This window comes from Scomber japonicus, chromosome 16, assembly GCF_027409825.1.
Source record: "Scomber japonicus isolate fScoJap1 chromosome 16, fScoJap1.pri, whole genome shotgun sequence".
Lineage (NCBI taxonomy): Eukaryota > Metazoa > Chordata > Actinopteri > Scombriformes > Scombridae > Scomber > Scomber japonicus.
Window position 1 is genome coordinate 16,323,144 of NC_070593.1, and position 13,642 is coordinate 16,336,785.

At 40.8% G+C, this 13,642-nt stretch overlaps 1 protein-coding gene across 1 annotated transcript in view; it reads left to right on the forward strand.

The window, feature by feature from the left end:
• bahd1 (bromo adjacent homology domain containing 1) overlaps positions 1-13,490 on the forward strand; it is a 31,024-nt gene extending 17,534 nt beyond the window's left edge. Inside the window, exons 2-7 of the mRNA XM_053336318.1 lie at positions 365-2,146; positions 6,018-6,427; positions 6,741-6,900; positions 7,046-7,125; positions 8,372-8,463; positions 8,733-13,490. Coding sequence (XP_053192293.1) covers positions 487-2,146; positions 6,018-6,427; positions 6,741-6,900; positions 7,046-7,125; positions 8,372-8,463; positions 8,733-8,925 — 2,595 coding nt within the window. The 5' untranslated portion in view covers positions 365-486 and the 3' untranslated portion in view covers positions 8,926-13,490. The remainder of the gene's footprint in view (positions 1-364; positions 2,147-6,017; positions 6,428-6,740; positions 6,901-7,045; positions 7,126-8,371; positions 8,464-8,732) is intronic.
• Positions 13,491-13,642: the final 152 nt, after the last annotated feature.

Genomic DNA, 13,642 nt, shown 5'->3' on the forward strand with positions numbered 1-13,642 from the left:
CAGATTTTAAATAACTGCAAAAGTACTGACACATTGGAGAAAGGAGTGCATACAGCCTCAGGCTTAAATCTATAAACTGATATAATATAATGTACTTTTTATCTCAATTTCTTCACCATCCTGTGTGTGCAGAGTATTTGCATGTTAAGGAGAAGGGTTGTCTAAGTGGTCATAAGCCTCAGGGACCTGGAAACTGACAGCAAACTAAGTAAAACCGGTTGTTAAATAATGCATCAGAAGATCCTGTCTGATCCTGTCTCTTACATTAAGTCACACTCACATAAAGATTGCAGGCAAGGGGGGGGGGGGGGTCTATGTGTGGCTTGAGCTTAAAAGTTAAATGTCTACTCTTGTCTCTCTCTAGGGAGTGTATGGACCCAAGTGATGATCCATGATGATGCTCGCTGAAGGGCCTCTCTGAGCTCAAACACACCATCGTAGGACCTCGTGGATGAAGAGGTGGTGGACCTGCTCCAGGACTAGATCATGGTGAAAGCTCAGCAGAACCAGCCAGTGAAAGGTGGGATGCCCCGGAGGGAGAAGGGAAGCAAGGAAAAAGGAGGCGGTTTAAAGAAAGGGAAAGAGAGAAAGAATGAGCTGAGAGGAAAGAAACAGAAAGATAAGAAAGAATCACACAGACAGAAGAAGAAGAAGACATTGACAGTTAGCGATGGCGAAGCACTGGACTGCTGTGTCCTGCTAACCCGTCTGGAGGAGAAAGGGGTTGTGGGCAAAGGAAAGGACGTACCAAAAACTGGGAAACAAAAGACTGTTAAAGTCAAAAAGAAGCTCCACTCCAGCTCCACTCAAAGAAAGACCAAATGTGGTAAATCTGGACTCAAGAAAACTTCCACAGCCAATCAGCACGCACTGGAACCAAAAATCAACCAATCTGGCGCCTTACTCATGTTGCCCACACCCGTCCTTGAGCCACGCATGCGGAGAATGGCCTCTCTTAATGCTGAGGCTGTCAATAGCTTGCTGCTCTACGGAAACAAGTCTCTCACATCACATCTCATGAAGAAACAGCAGATTTCCACTGAAGATTCAACTAAAGACACTTTGACTAAAAAGGAACATAGAGATCATAAAACCAAAAAGGTTCCTCCGAGAGTTAAAGCAGATGTCAAAGAAAGACCCAAAAAACAGAAGCGGTCAGCAGCGGAGGCTCAGAACATTGACTGGCTGAGTTTGTTTGCGCCAACGCCTCGGCGTCAGGCAGGCCTCACTGCTGCAGCACTGCTCAAACTCACCAGTGCCCAGTACGGGACCAAGAGGCAAAAAAAGCCAGAGTCCAAGAAAGTGAGTGAAAGTGAATCTACAGCTTTGACTCAGGATGAGATTAGTGGTAAGCCTGTGTGTGGAGGAACTACACAGACCAAAAGAACAACACATCCAAAACATGACGAGCAACTTAAGCACAGAAAACAGGGTACAGAGGATCCGGTCCATTCCCAGCTGGGCTCTAGTGTCCAGGGATGCTGTAGTTTATGTAGGACAAAGGCTTTGGATCCAGAGTGGAAAGGTGCCTCAGGGGGGCAGGAGTGTCTCAAACATGCACTGCACCATGGCTCCACGCTGGGATTCTCCTTAAAAACAATCAAAGAGGAGCAGGTAGAGACCGAGGTGTCTTCCTGCTACTGCTGCTCCCAGGAGAGGTGTGTCGAGTACTGTCATAGACTGGCCCTCTTCCTGGAGGACAAGACCTTCAAGGAACCCGAGGACGGCTCTGTGTCCGAGGTGTTCCACCACCACCACCATCACCATCATCATCATCACCACCATCTCCAGTCCCCCCACTCTGTATCCCACCCAGCAGCCATAACCATCAGCCCACACTCATACACCTGTTTCCCTAGCTACTGTGTTCACTTCAGCCGCCCGGACACCTCCCCCTCCTCCATACCACCCCTTGCTTTATGCCCAAGGAGTGGCAAGAGACCCAAGCTGCTCCCCAGCTCTGGTCCGCAGCCCTCAGGGATTTCTCATCCAGTATACTGCTGCAGCTCAGTGGAGGCGTGCTACGGAGAGCCCTGCAGGATCAATGGCTACTCCGCCTATACCAGTGTGATTCCAGCCATTGCTAGAGGAGGGTGCTCCTTCAGCCCTGCAGACTGTACCAAATGTAACCATGGCATCAAAAGAGGTAAGCACACACAAAGTTGATTTAACTAGGATTACTGTTTTGGGAACATCTAGAAATGTATTATAAGTGTTTTTTTCAGAAATTACCAAGATGAGTTACACAGTTATCTGTCTTTGTTGGCACGTATGCACTGACAACTTCCTCATGTACCTCAACAATAGGTGCAATAGGATACAAGTGTGTTTGTTACCGTCTTTCTTTATTGAATGATCAAAGGGTGTGTGTTTGAGTAGCCTGACACACCACAGTCATCACAGAGAGCCCTGTTGCAATTTTTTCAAAAATTGCAAAAGCAGACATATTTTAATATCATCATCGTCATAATAAAGTTGTATTAGCAGTGTAAACTTTCATATTGGACTTCTGAAGACAATATTATATTACAGAAAGTAAAGCAATATTGACTTAACAACAGACATTAAGGTAGCTTTTTGGGCCACTTGATATGGCTGTTAACAGGAATTAAATTGAATTGTAGGGGAAATATATCATGTATAATGTATCTGTTCCACAAGAAATTACCATAATAAGTGCTACAGTGTTGAGATATCTGCTCTTACATAATATTGGCTAAAATATCGCCCAAAGGATCCGTAACCCAAGGATAGCCATAGACAAAGCAATATTATGGGCAACTTCCGATGTTAAACTGTTACCCTAGGAGTTGCCTCAGCATATTTTGATAGATTTTGACCCTATCTCTCACTATTGCTTGTTGCCTGCAGCATTACTCGTAACATTTCCAAATGTGTCACTATTTTATTTATATTTACATTACACATTAAAAGTTTGGTTAATATTGGTGGTAATCTTGTGGTTTGCTATCTTGCTCATGTTAGCTATCTAGCTAAGTTCAGACAGTTGTCTACAATGCTTACAATTACAACGACCCCAGTTTGATTCCAATAAGGGACCTTTGTTGCATGCTATCCTTTTTGCTTTCCTGCCAGATGAAGGCAAACAATCTTATCTTATCTCATAATGTAAAGACTGATAGGCATTACATGTGTGTGTCAGCTCTTGGAATATATAGACTTGTGCATATTGTAGTAGAAGAAGCCTGCAGTGTTTGCTTATACAGTATAACTGCACTGCATGGAGTGCAGTTATACTGTCCAAACTGTTTTGTCAGGTGGTGAAGACCAGAGATCATGGGGCTGATCAGAAAGGCTGATTAAGACAATAGGATTACCTAATAAGTTTAAGTATTAAATGTTCATGAGCACACTGTAGGTTATTATGTTATTCTGTGACCTTCCCTAATCCATATGCCAAAGCAGTACAATGCGCTGAGAAAACCTTTTTTTATCTCCCATTTTGGAATGTCACTTCAGTGGGAAGTAACCAAAAAAAATATCAGATAAGGACAAGACCTCTTTTGTCTCCACTTTCAATACCAGCTGCGGGACAATGAAAACAAGGCCTGTGCATTTGAAACCTAATGAGCTGATTGTATGAGTGTCAGCAGTTAGTGACTGAGCTCAAGTCAGATGTGAAGCAGAACAGGAAAACTCTGTGGTGTAATAGCGTGTGTATGTGAGTGTCTGTGCTGTATGATGGGGAGGGTGCGTGGTTAACAACACCTGAACATGACCTCAAGACTGTACTAATTAAACATGAACACACACACTCTCACTCTCACTCTCCCTCTCTCTCTCTCTCTCTCTCTCTCTCTCTCTCTCTCTCTTCCTCTCTCTTCCTCTCTTTCTTTCTGTGGTCTCCAACAGTCAAAATCAGGTCAGGCTGTGAGGGTTCAGGCGCTTCACTTTTGTGTACAAGAGCGAATGTCAGACTGTCAGCCTTTATGTCAGTGGAAGTCTTTACAAATGAAGTCAGTCATTCCTTACTTAACACAAGGGAGGAACGGTTGTATAGCTTTAAAGGCCGTACACAGCAAAAGGCTATTTTCACAGACTCCATTTTGATGTGTCACAGGAAGAAAAAGTACAGGCGTAAATAATGAAGTTAATGATGGCTGAATTCCATTTAGCTGCTTCAGTTTCAGGGTCCTGGTAGTGTGCATGCTGGCTCCCTGTCACTAGAACTGAGCCATAATGTTATTAATAAAAACACCTGTGCTTTTCCTACTGTGACAAGTTATTGTCACCTCTGGGATTGTGTGGGCGAGTACAGATTAGGTCTGACACCTCCCTCACTCCCTCTGTTGATTTCGTTACACCTGTTGGGATAGAACAACCTACACCTTCGTTATTTTTCATTATGCCAACTCTATGCTTCCTCGCATCCTCTCTCCTCTGTTTTCCGGCTGTGACCCAGAAGTCGGTCCCCCTCACCATCATCCTCCAATCTCTTAAATGCACCTGGAGGAGAAAAAGGGGCAGGGAGAGAGGAAGTTCATGGAGGAGCTCAGAGCGAGGAACCACAGGTGTTGCCTGGAAGATTTTTACCAGACTACAACACCTCCTTTAATCAATGAGGTTTATTGATTGGTCAGCTGATCTGACAGGACAGTAAATAGTCGGGCTGTTGTAATACAGCAGATCAGGAAAACTACCTGTGGAACAATGATGGCATCAACAACAGCTTTTTATATTTATTCATAAAATATAAATGACTGAATCATGAATCAATCACAGCAGACTCTCTTGACTTTTTTTTTGCCTAGAGTACTTCACAGCTGCATGTCTCATGTAATATCATCCTGAACCCAAAAAGGACATCATATTCTCACAAACTAAATAAGTAATATGTGATTTAAATATACTCTGCAGGCTACAGTTGTTTTTATTGCCCTTTTTCATCAGTTGTGTTCTTTCAGTAATTAACAGATTTAATTACTCAAATCCATTTACATTTGTGTCAGCCAGACACTGCTATAGCTCTATAATCAAATGATAGAAATTGGAGCAGTTATCAGGTGTTTTCCTTCCACCTATCACAATGTAGAATTATTAAGTAAGAGTTTGTAGTGCTAATTAACTGTACATGAATGTTAAGTGTAACTTTAGAGTTGAAACTGTAATATTTTCTATATTAATAGCTGACTTATACATATTTGGCAATTGAGGTGCTGTACATCATGAGTATTTGCCATATCCTCAGGATGATGTTGGAGTGAGCAAGGACATCCTGTTTAAGGAATTAAATTCCTCCGTCCTCTTGTCTCTTCCTTGCATCTTTCATATCCTCGCTGGGATGAGCTGAGAGATGAGATGAGGATGAGGAGACATGTTAGCTTAACAAAAAGCACTGCCTATAGTACATGGATTTTGGTGACCTCGTGTAATTGCCAGCAAGGTTTCACCCAACTTCAACTAGAGCAGAGGTCTAATTAGTCAGTATAAGTGAAAACACCTGTGTGAAAGTATATGTGCCTAGCGTTTAAATTATAGCTACTAAAACTATTAAATCACCATCTGTATTCAGATGTCTTACTCAAGGCATCACTACTTCTGTCAGAAGAATTAGGCTACTTTCAGGGACAAATGTCAGACTTAATATGAGTTAATTGGGTCAAAAGCTCATTTTGGGTCAGTGATGAAGGTTAATGGTAAGTGAAGGTGAGAGTTAGGGTTAGGCAAGTAGTGGTTATGGCCAGGGTTAGGATAAGTCTCCAGGAAATTAATTCAAGTCTATGTAATGTCCCCATAAGTGACTTAAAAGAACGTGTGTGTGTGTGTGTGTGTGTGTATACACATGTGTGTTGTACAGCTATAATTGACCTTAATTGAGGCCCTGTTTGTTTTTCTGCTGCTTCAGTAGAACTGATAACAATTGAGTGTCATTTATGTGTCTATTGTGTAAGCTTGTTAAACACTGCTCTTCACTGGGCCTTCTCTTTAGAGGACTGTGTGTACATGTTTTACTGTCACTCTGTCTTCTTCATTATCTTGCCTTTTCTGGTCCACAGATGATTATTCATCAACCCTCAATGACCATCACAGCCCCTCCTCCATCCCCATCTGTCCCAGCCCAAGAATACTCACTGGCTGTCCCATTCCCACTGTGCCTCCAGCCGGCCAATCAGTGCCCCATGTTCAGACTCCACTGTCCGACCCCAGCCAACCACAGCCTCCACTGCAGGTGGCGAAGGAGTGTCCGCAGAGTGCCAAGCAGCCCAGCGGGTCAAGGTCTGGCGCGCGCAGCACCAGCAGCATCAGCTCGGCTGTCTGCCCTCTCAACAGGGAAAAGAAACAGAAGCTCAGCTCTGCCAGCGTCGGAGGGCGAACGGTTGCCAAGCAGCCAAAGAACGGCCGCCAAAAAACCACCAACGGCTGGCGGCCAGTTGGCCTGCCCTTTCAGAAGGAGGTTTTCTCTGTGGTACGTTGATAAAGTCATGCTGTTGTTTTTGATGCAGCCATGATGGTGCCGCTTGTAATTAAATTTGGTGTAATTTAACTTGACTGTCCTAAGAGAGTTTGGAATGATTTATCACACCCACATCATTGTCACATCAGGGCTTATTCATTGTTTTCTGAATTTCATCCAAACTGACTGTCCACATTACTGTCGAGACACAAAAATCACTCAATACAAATCACATACTGCAGCTTTTTACTCCACAGCCTCTCACAGCTTATCAGTTTCTAGTTGCGTGAGGAGTCAGTATTTCCTGTTGCCTTTATTTTCCCAGGGAGAGGAAGCTATGGTGCTGAGGAAGTGTTTCGAGGGAGTCCAGAGGGACGGGGATCTGATTCGGGTCAGAGACACTGTCCTGCTGAAATCTGGACCTAGGAAAAAGACTCTGCCTTATGTGGCCAAGATCTCAGCTCTGTGGGAAGAGCCAGAGTCAGGTAGGAAACAAACAGTAACACAGTGTTTACTTACCCCACAGGAAATGCAGAATTGCTTCGATAAACACTGGATGAAGAACCGACCCTATATTTATGTTTAAGACGGCCTTGATGAGTAACTATGTGTTTGTGTCTTTTTACTCAGGAGAGTTGATGATGAGTTTGTTTTGGTACTACCGTCCAGAACACACACAGGGGGGACGAAACCCTAGTGTACATTGTGAGGTGAGAAGCTAATGCTATTTGTACCAATACCACAGAAAAGATTGTTTCTGACTACTTTTCCTGGGCACCTGAAAGTGAGGTCTAGTCACTCAAATGCTTACTCATGTGCGTACTCATATCAGCAGGCAAGCAGCAGAAGTATTTTAAATTGCATTTAAGTACAAATGTAATATTTATGCTTCATTACATGTTAGATTTTATTACTGACAGCTGAAACTAGCAGAAAAAATTAATTTAAACATGCTGTGCAGAACCTTTACATATGAATGAACACCCATTACATTCAAGACCTTACCAAACAGATTCACACAATGCTGATCATTGGCCGTTTAACCGTTAATCATGCAGCTTTTCTAGACTTTCAAAATGTTATCCGACCAAATGGATCAAATTGTGATAGTGAATCAAATCATTTCGCAGTGACTGTGTGGTGCTCAAAATGATTTATATACTGTCCACCAGTGGTATACTGGCCATCAGGCATACTGGGACAAATCCCGGAGTGCCAGTGGGCCCCCAGAAAATATGTTTATGGCCGGGCAGACTATCAAAACGTATCAGTTTTTACCAGCCCTGTCTGTGCGTCTGTCATTTGGAGTGTGTAAGAGAGCATGCTGCATGCTTGTTTCAGGCAATCACAGCCGAGCGCCCCCAACACTTTAGTCCAGACTGATATATCTCAACAACTCTTTGATTGACTGCCATTCAAATTTGAACAAACATTCATGGTCCCCAGGTGATGAACTCTAATAGATACAGTTCAAGAGAAGAATTCTGAGATTTTGGATTAACTCAGTGACTGACAACTTGTTTCAAAGAGATGATTATGTCTGAATATATACACAAACACAGGCACACACACATGTTGAAGAACAGCTTCTGTTGTGTTCGCTTCCTGTTGTCAGTAATCTCCCAGAGGAACAACTTGCACTTTATTCAATCTCCAGAAACAATAAACCACATCAAGTCTGTCATTTCTTGGCTGTGCTAACAAACAACAAACACATCAGAGCAGCAGTGTAAGAACAGTAACAGGGCTTTGGCTCAGAGGAAAGAGTAAAACATCTTCCTCCTGTGAATCTGTTTTTACATCTAGAAATGAAGTGACACAGAATTGTTCATGTTCACTGTGGAAGATGCAGTCTTTCAAAGTCCCAATTTAAAAATGCAGACTGTGAAGGTTCACTCTGATCAAATGCTTCATTTTGAGTATTGGTGGGTAATGATTTGTTTGTTTGTTCTCCAGAATGAGATCTTTGCGTCCCGTCACCAGGACGTGAACAGTGTGGCCTGTATTGAAGACAAATGCTACGTGCTAACATTGGCACAGTATTGCCGGTAAGAATTTTTTTTTTTACACTTTGTGGTGGCTTTAGTTGTTTCCTTTTGAAGTACATTTCTTTTGCATTAAACATACTGCCATTGAACGATTACATGATCATGCTGTGAAAATAGTTCAGCGCTGGTTTGTGAAGCTTTATTCAAACGATAATGTTCAAATACAATTTTGGTTTTCTTAGTCTAGACGGTTTGAAGCTACAAAGATACATTTTAATAGTTTTTTGCTGAATGCTTTCTGAAGGTGACCTGTATTTTCCTGTTTCCAGATTTTGTGCCTTGGTAAAACGCCGTAGGGAGGGCGTACTTGACAGTGCCGCCTCTCTCGTGGTGCCACCCGTTATTGGCAACACCATGCCCACCCACCACTGTGTGCCCGATGACGTCGACCCAGAGCTGGTGTTTTTCTGTCGACACGTCTATGACTTCCGCTACGGACGCCTCCTCAAGAACCTGCAGTAGCTTCTGACAGACCATGACACATGTAGTATGCCACAGGACGTGAGATAATGTTACTCTGGTTTCATCCTCCACAACTTTAATTAGCTCCATAACAACCTTCTGCTTCTGTCAGAGAGGAACTGGAAGTTTAGGATGAAGGATTTGGAGATGAGCTTATTTTGTTTTTAAATTTCATATTTACATGCCACACATTTATGAAGTAAGAATAATGGTCTGACGTGTTATTATGGCAGTGTAAATGTTCTTAATCATACTGGTGTTGTAGCAGCTGTATGGCTGGAACCTGGAACGTACCCTGCTGTAGAAAATGCTACTGTAGCTCTTAGATTTCATAGATATGAAGAGAGGTCGGTGTTACATGTGAATAATGTTACTATCTGCCTGATAGATATCTGACACACAAAGTGTTTGAATGATATGCCATAAACAAAGAATATCTGAGGCATATCTGCTGCATCGGTCTTGTGAAGAGACGAGAAACCAAGAGAATGATTTCTAAGTAGCTGAAGACTTGATCACATTGTCATTGGATTTCTCTGTAATTTATAGTTACTCGGTGTCCATGCAGTTGCCTACAAGGCACTGTACTGAAGCTTTATGGAAAGCTCTAGAGCATTTTTTTAAGGAATAGTTTTGGTAATGTGCTTACTTCATTTCTTGCCAAGAGTTACATGAGAAGATTGATACCACTGTCGTCTGTAATGTAAATATGAAGCCAGCGCCAGCAGATGGTTAGCTTAGGCAAAGCTAATTGGCAGTTGGTTCCAGTATTTACAGTATTCACCATACAGACATGGAAGTGGGATTAATCTTCTTATCTGTATTAAATCTGTGTAAGAAATCTATTGTAGGGCTGCAACTAACAATTCTTTTCAATGCAGATTCATCTGCTAGTTGTTTTCTCAAATAATCAATTAGTCAAATCAGAAAATAGATAAATATGCCTATCACAATATCCTAGAGCACAATGCCAAGTCATCAAATGTCTTGTTTTCCAAAACTTAAAATATCCTATTTATGAATAGAATACCAAGAAAATCAGCGATTTCCCACATTTGAGAACCTGTAATTGTCAAAAGTTTGGCCTTTTGCTTGAATGACTAATGAATTAATCAACTAATCATTGCATCTCTTAACTATTCCTTTAAATTTTCCATATTTATGTAATTCATGTAAAGATTGTCTTTCAGGAACATTTCCCAACTTTTAACATGGCTGTTAAGAAAGTTGCTGATCAGAAAGTTTGATTAAAGCTGCAGTGTGTAGAATTTAGTGGCATGGAATATTATATTCATAAGTATGTTTTAATTAGTGTATAATCACCTGAAAAACTTTTTTTTTTATGTTGTCATTACCTTAGAATGAGCCCTTTACATTTAGAGAGGGTGCGGGTCCTCTTCCACAGAGTCTGCCATGTTGCAACATCATGTTTATACAGTAGCCCAGAATGGACAAACCAAACACTAGAGAGGGTTTTGTGTTTTTTTTTTTTACAGGTTTCACAGCAACCATAACTTCTCCTACATGCTTAAAAGGGGAGGGGGAGGTGTATTCAGTTAGCTGCAATCTACAGCCTCACAGCTAGATGCCACTAAATCCTGGACACTGGTCTTTTTTAAATCCAATTCTTTATTACCACACAATGAAATGTTTTTTGGCTACATCTCTTGTGAGTTTCTGAGAGCATTATAGGTTTTATGTCGTATCTATAACTCTGAAATTTACCTTTTCGGACCGACCTGAACCCTGCAAAGAAAGCCCAGGTCAGTTTGTTTGGTTATTGCAATGTGAAGATGTCCAATGAACTGAGCATTGAGGGAATTTATGTTTTGCCATTGCTGAGGAATATTTTACTTTCTCAAAGCTGTTACCCAGAGGTGTGATTCAACCCTGGTGTCAGCTAACTGTATATTTGCATTTATATATCTGGATGAGTGTCATGTTCATGGCAGATGGCCTCGGTTAGTCACCTATATTCTTGTTTCTTCACCGATGAGATGGTGAGTAATGTATTCAGTGTAGCATTTAGATCTGTGATGATGATTCATTCCTATGTTTGAGAGAAGATATGTATTTATTTCTGTACTGAGAAAATATAATTTATTTTCAAAAGATAATTTTAAAGAATAGTTTTAGATGAGTGGCTTTCATTCCTGATTAGAAAGGAGGTATCTCCTTAGCTGCACTGTCTAAGATGAAAAGTGTGTGAGTCATTTGCAATAGTAATTCTGTGACTGATTGAGCTTGCTTGCCCAGTAAGAGCCTATTAAATATTGTGTTGCAATGTTGAAGTCCTTCGAGCAAATTTGAGGACACATATTGAGTAATTGGAAGGAAATCTGATATAGTTTGAAGGACGTCTGTTACCATTTGACCAGATATGCTTACCCGCAGGACCAAAAAGTAGTTTGGCCTCTCCCAGCTTCCTGTCATTCTCCTTTCACTTCTCCTCAGATAATAAAGCTTTGCCGCTTCACCTTTAAATGCCGAATGCTACAATGATTTAAAAGTACCTTGCCATTAGCCTGTGCCCTTGATCTTGCTGCCTTATAGAACATTCCCAGCCTTTCATTTAGATATGTGCACCCATCTCAGCCTGGACATACAAAGGTTCTTAGTGTGCTGATCTTGATTCCTGGATGCTTGAGACGCATCTGAGGTCCATCTCATTCATGTGATCTGTTTGCTCAAGTTTGAGTTTAATTTAGAATTATTTTTAGTATCCAATACCTGTAGACTTTATGGCTGTTAAATAAGCATATTTTGAGAAATTTGCTTATTTTCTTTAATTTAATAAATTAGATGAAGCTGCTTAGCTTAGCTTAGCATAAACACTGGAAACAGGAGAAACAGCTACAAAATCCACCTACTTACACTCATTAGGTTACTCATTAACAAGTTAAATCTCATTTCTTTAATCTGTACAAAAATTAAACTGTAAAAATTATAATTAGTGGTTTTATGGGAGTAATGTGCTGGGCTATTTCTTGGCCAGGTGCAGTGACTTCTTAGAGTCGCACGTACTGTAAACTGACGTGTATTTAGCCTTTTCAGATTGTTTCCAGTCTGTATGCTACGCTAAACTGACCTGCTCCTGACTGTAGCTTCATATCATACATATGAAAGTGCTATCAATCTTCTCCTGTAAGTATCAGCGAGAAAGTGCTTAGCAAAAATATCGAACCATTCCTTTAATAAGATTTTTTTTTTTTTTATTCCTCTCAAGTAACAGCAACTGTGGTCAGCTTGAATTGCATTAGTTGTGATGAATTTCAGCTGTGACAAGTTTTCATGGCAGATAAAATTCATCAAAGCACCCAAAGAAATGTTCTCAAACCATTTCTGCAGCATAAGCCACCTCTCAACTTTTTGACTTGTCTGCCCACTATCACATTTTGCTAAGATATGACAAACTTCTGACCAAGCTTCAAGGGTGATAGCACAGCATTAATGGGTAGAATTTGGTGTATTTTGGCGAAATTATGACACACTGGACATACTGAGAGGCAACAGAGAAGCTGAGGACTGGTTTGAACTATTTCTATGGACACTTTCATTTTAAGCTGACTGTACTACATGAGGGAGGGAACTACAAACTATTTACAGCCACCTTACACACACATACACACACACACTCACACACAGGGTCCAGGAGATGATTATTTGATAGGAAGATAGATTTTGGGTGGGGTATCATTTTAAAATACCCACATCCTGTCTGCTTCTGCTTTACTCCCAAACGGTGGGCCTAGCTCATTTTGTTTGTTGAAGCTTCATTTAAATTACATAATGGATAAATAATGATTTTCATATTATATTTGATGCTGTTTGGCTGAATTGGAAAGACTCCAACCCATGTGAATCTGCCTTCTCCGTAAACCAAAGGTTAGCAGTCAGTCTCATAATTACAGCAAACCTTTTCCACTTACTAAATCATGTTATTGAATATTGATTGATGGTGGATGTAGTGAAGCCCACACAGCACAAATCAACACAGCAAAATTAGGCAAACTACATTTGGTTTGATTTAGTTGTGCCATTTTAAATACCACTGGCTGTTCTGGATCAGAGTTAGAAACCACACACAGCACATACTGTATTGTGGCCTTAGGAGTCACTCAGCAAACTAATTATGTTTAATCAAGATGTGTGATACTTATGTCTTAATTGGTCCTCTGTGCCTGTTCCCAGTAACCCGTGTATATTCCAAGTGTTTTCCACAAAGAGAAGGACAAGCAGTTACTGTTGTTTTTACGCACCTTCCAAATGCCTTTCATTTTTGTCAGATGACGTTGGTCCGATCTTGAATTACCGCAAAGAAATGTTTGCACCAAAAAGATAGAAGGGGGAGGGGGTAGTGACACATGAATTTAATTTCATTCCCAGGTGTACAAAAACCTAAAAATTGGTTCTTCTGATGTGAATTTATGTTCATATTCTTTGCATGGCGTTTTGGAAATATCTTGGAAATATTAGTCACAGCACAGATTATTTGTATGGTTTCAAATGGACCTCTGTAATATAAGAAAGATATTTAATTGTAATAAATAATATATGAGTTTGAATGTTTGTGTGAGAGTTTTATTTATGGTATATACTGTATGGGTAAATCGGTTGACAGTTGTAGTAACAGTTGTTGTCCACATGGTGGCTCACTCAGCCAATATTTTTTACATTTGATTTTTTTAAAAACACTTATTGACACTGAGAATTTAAA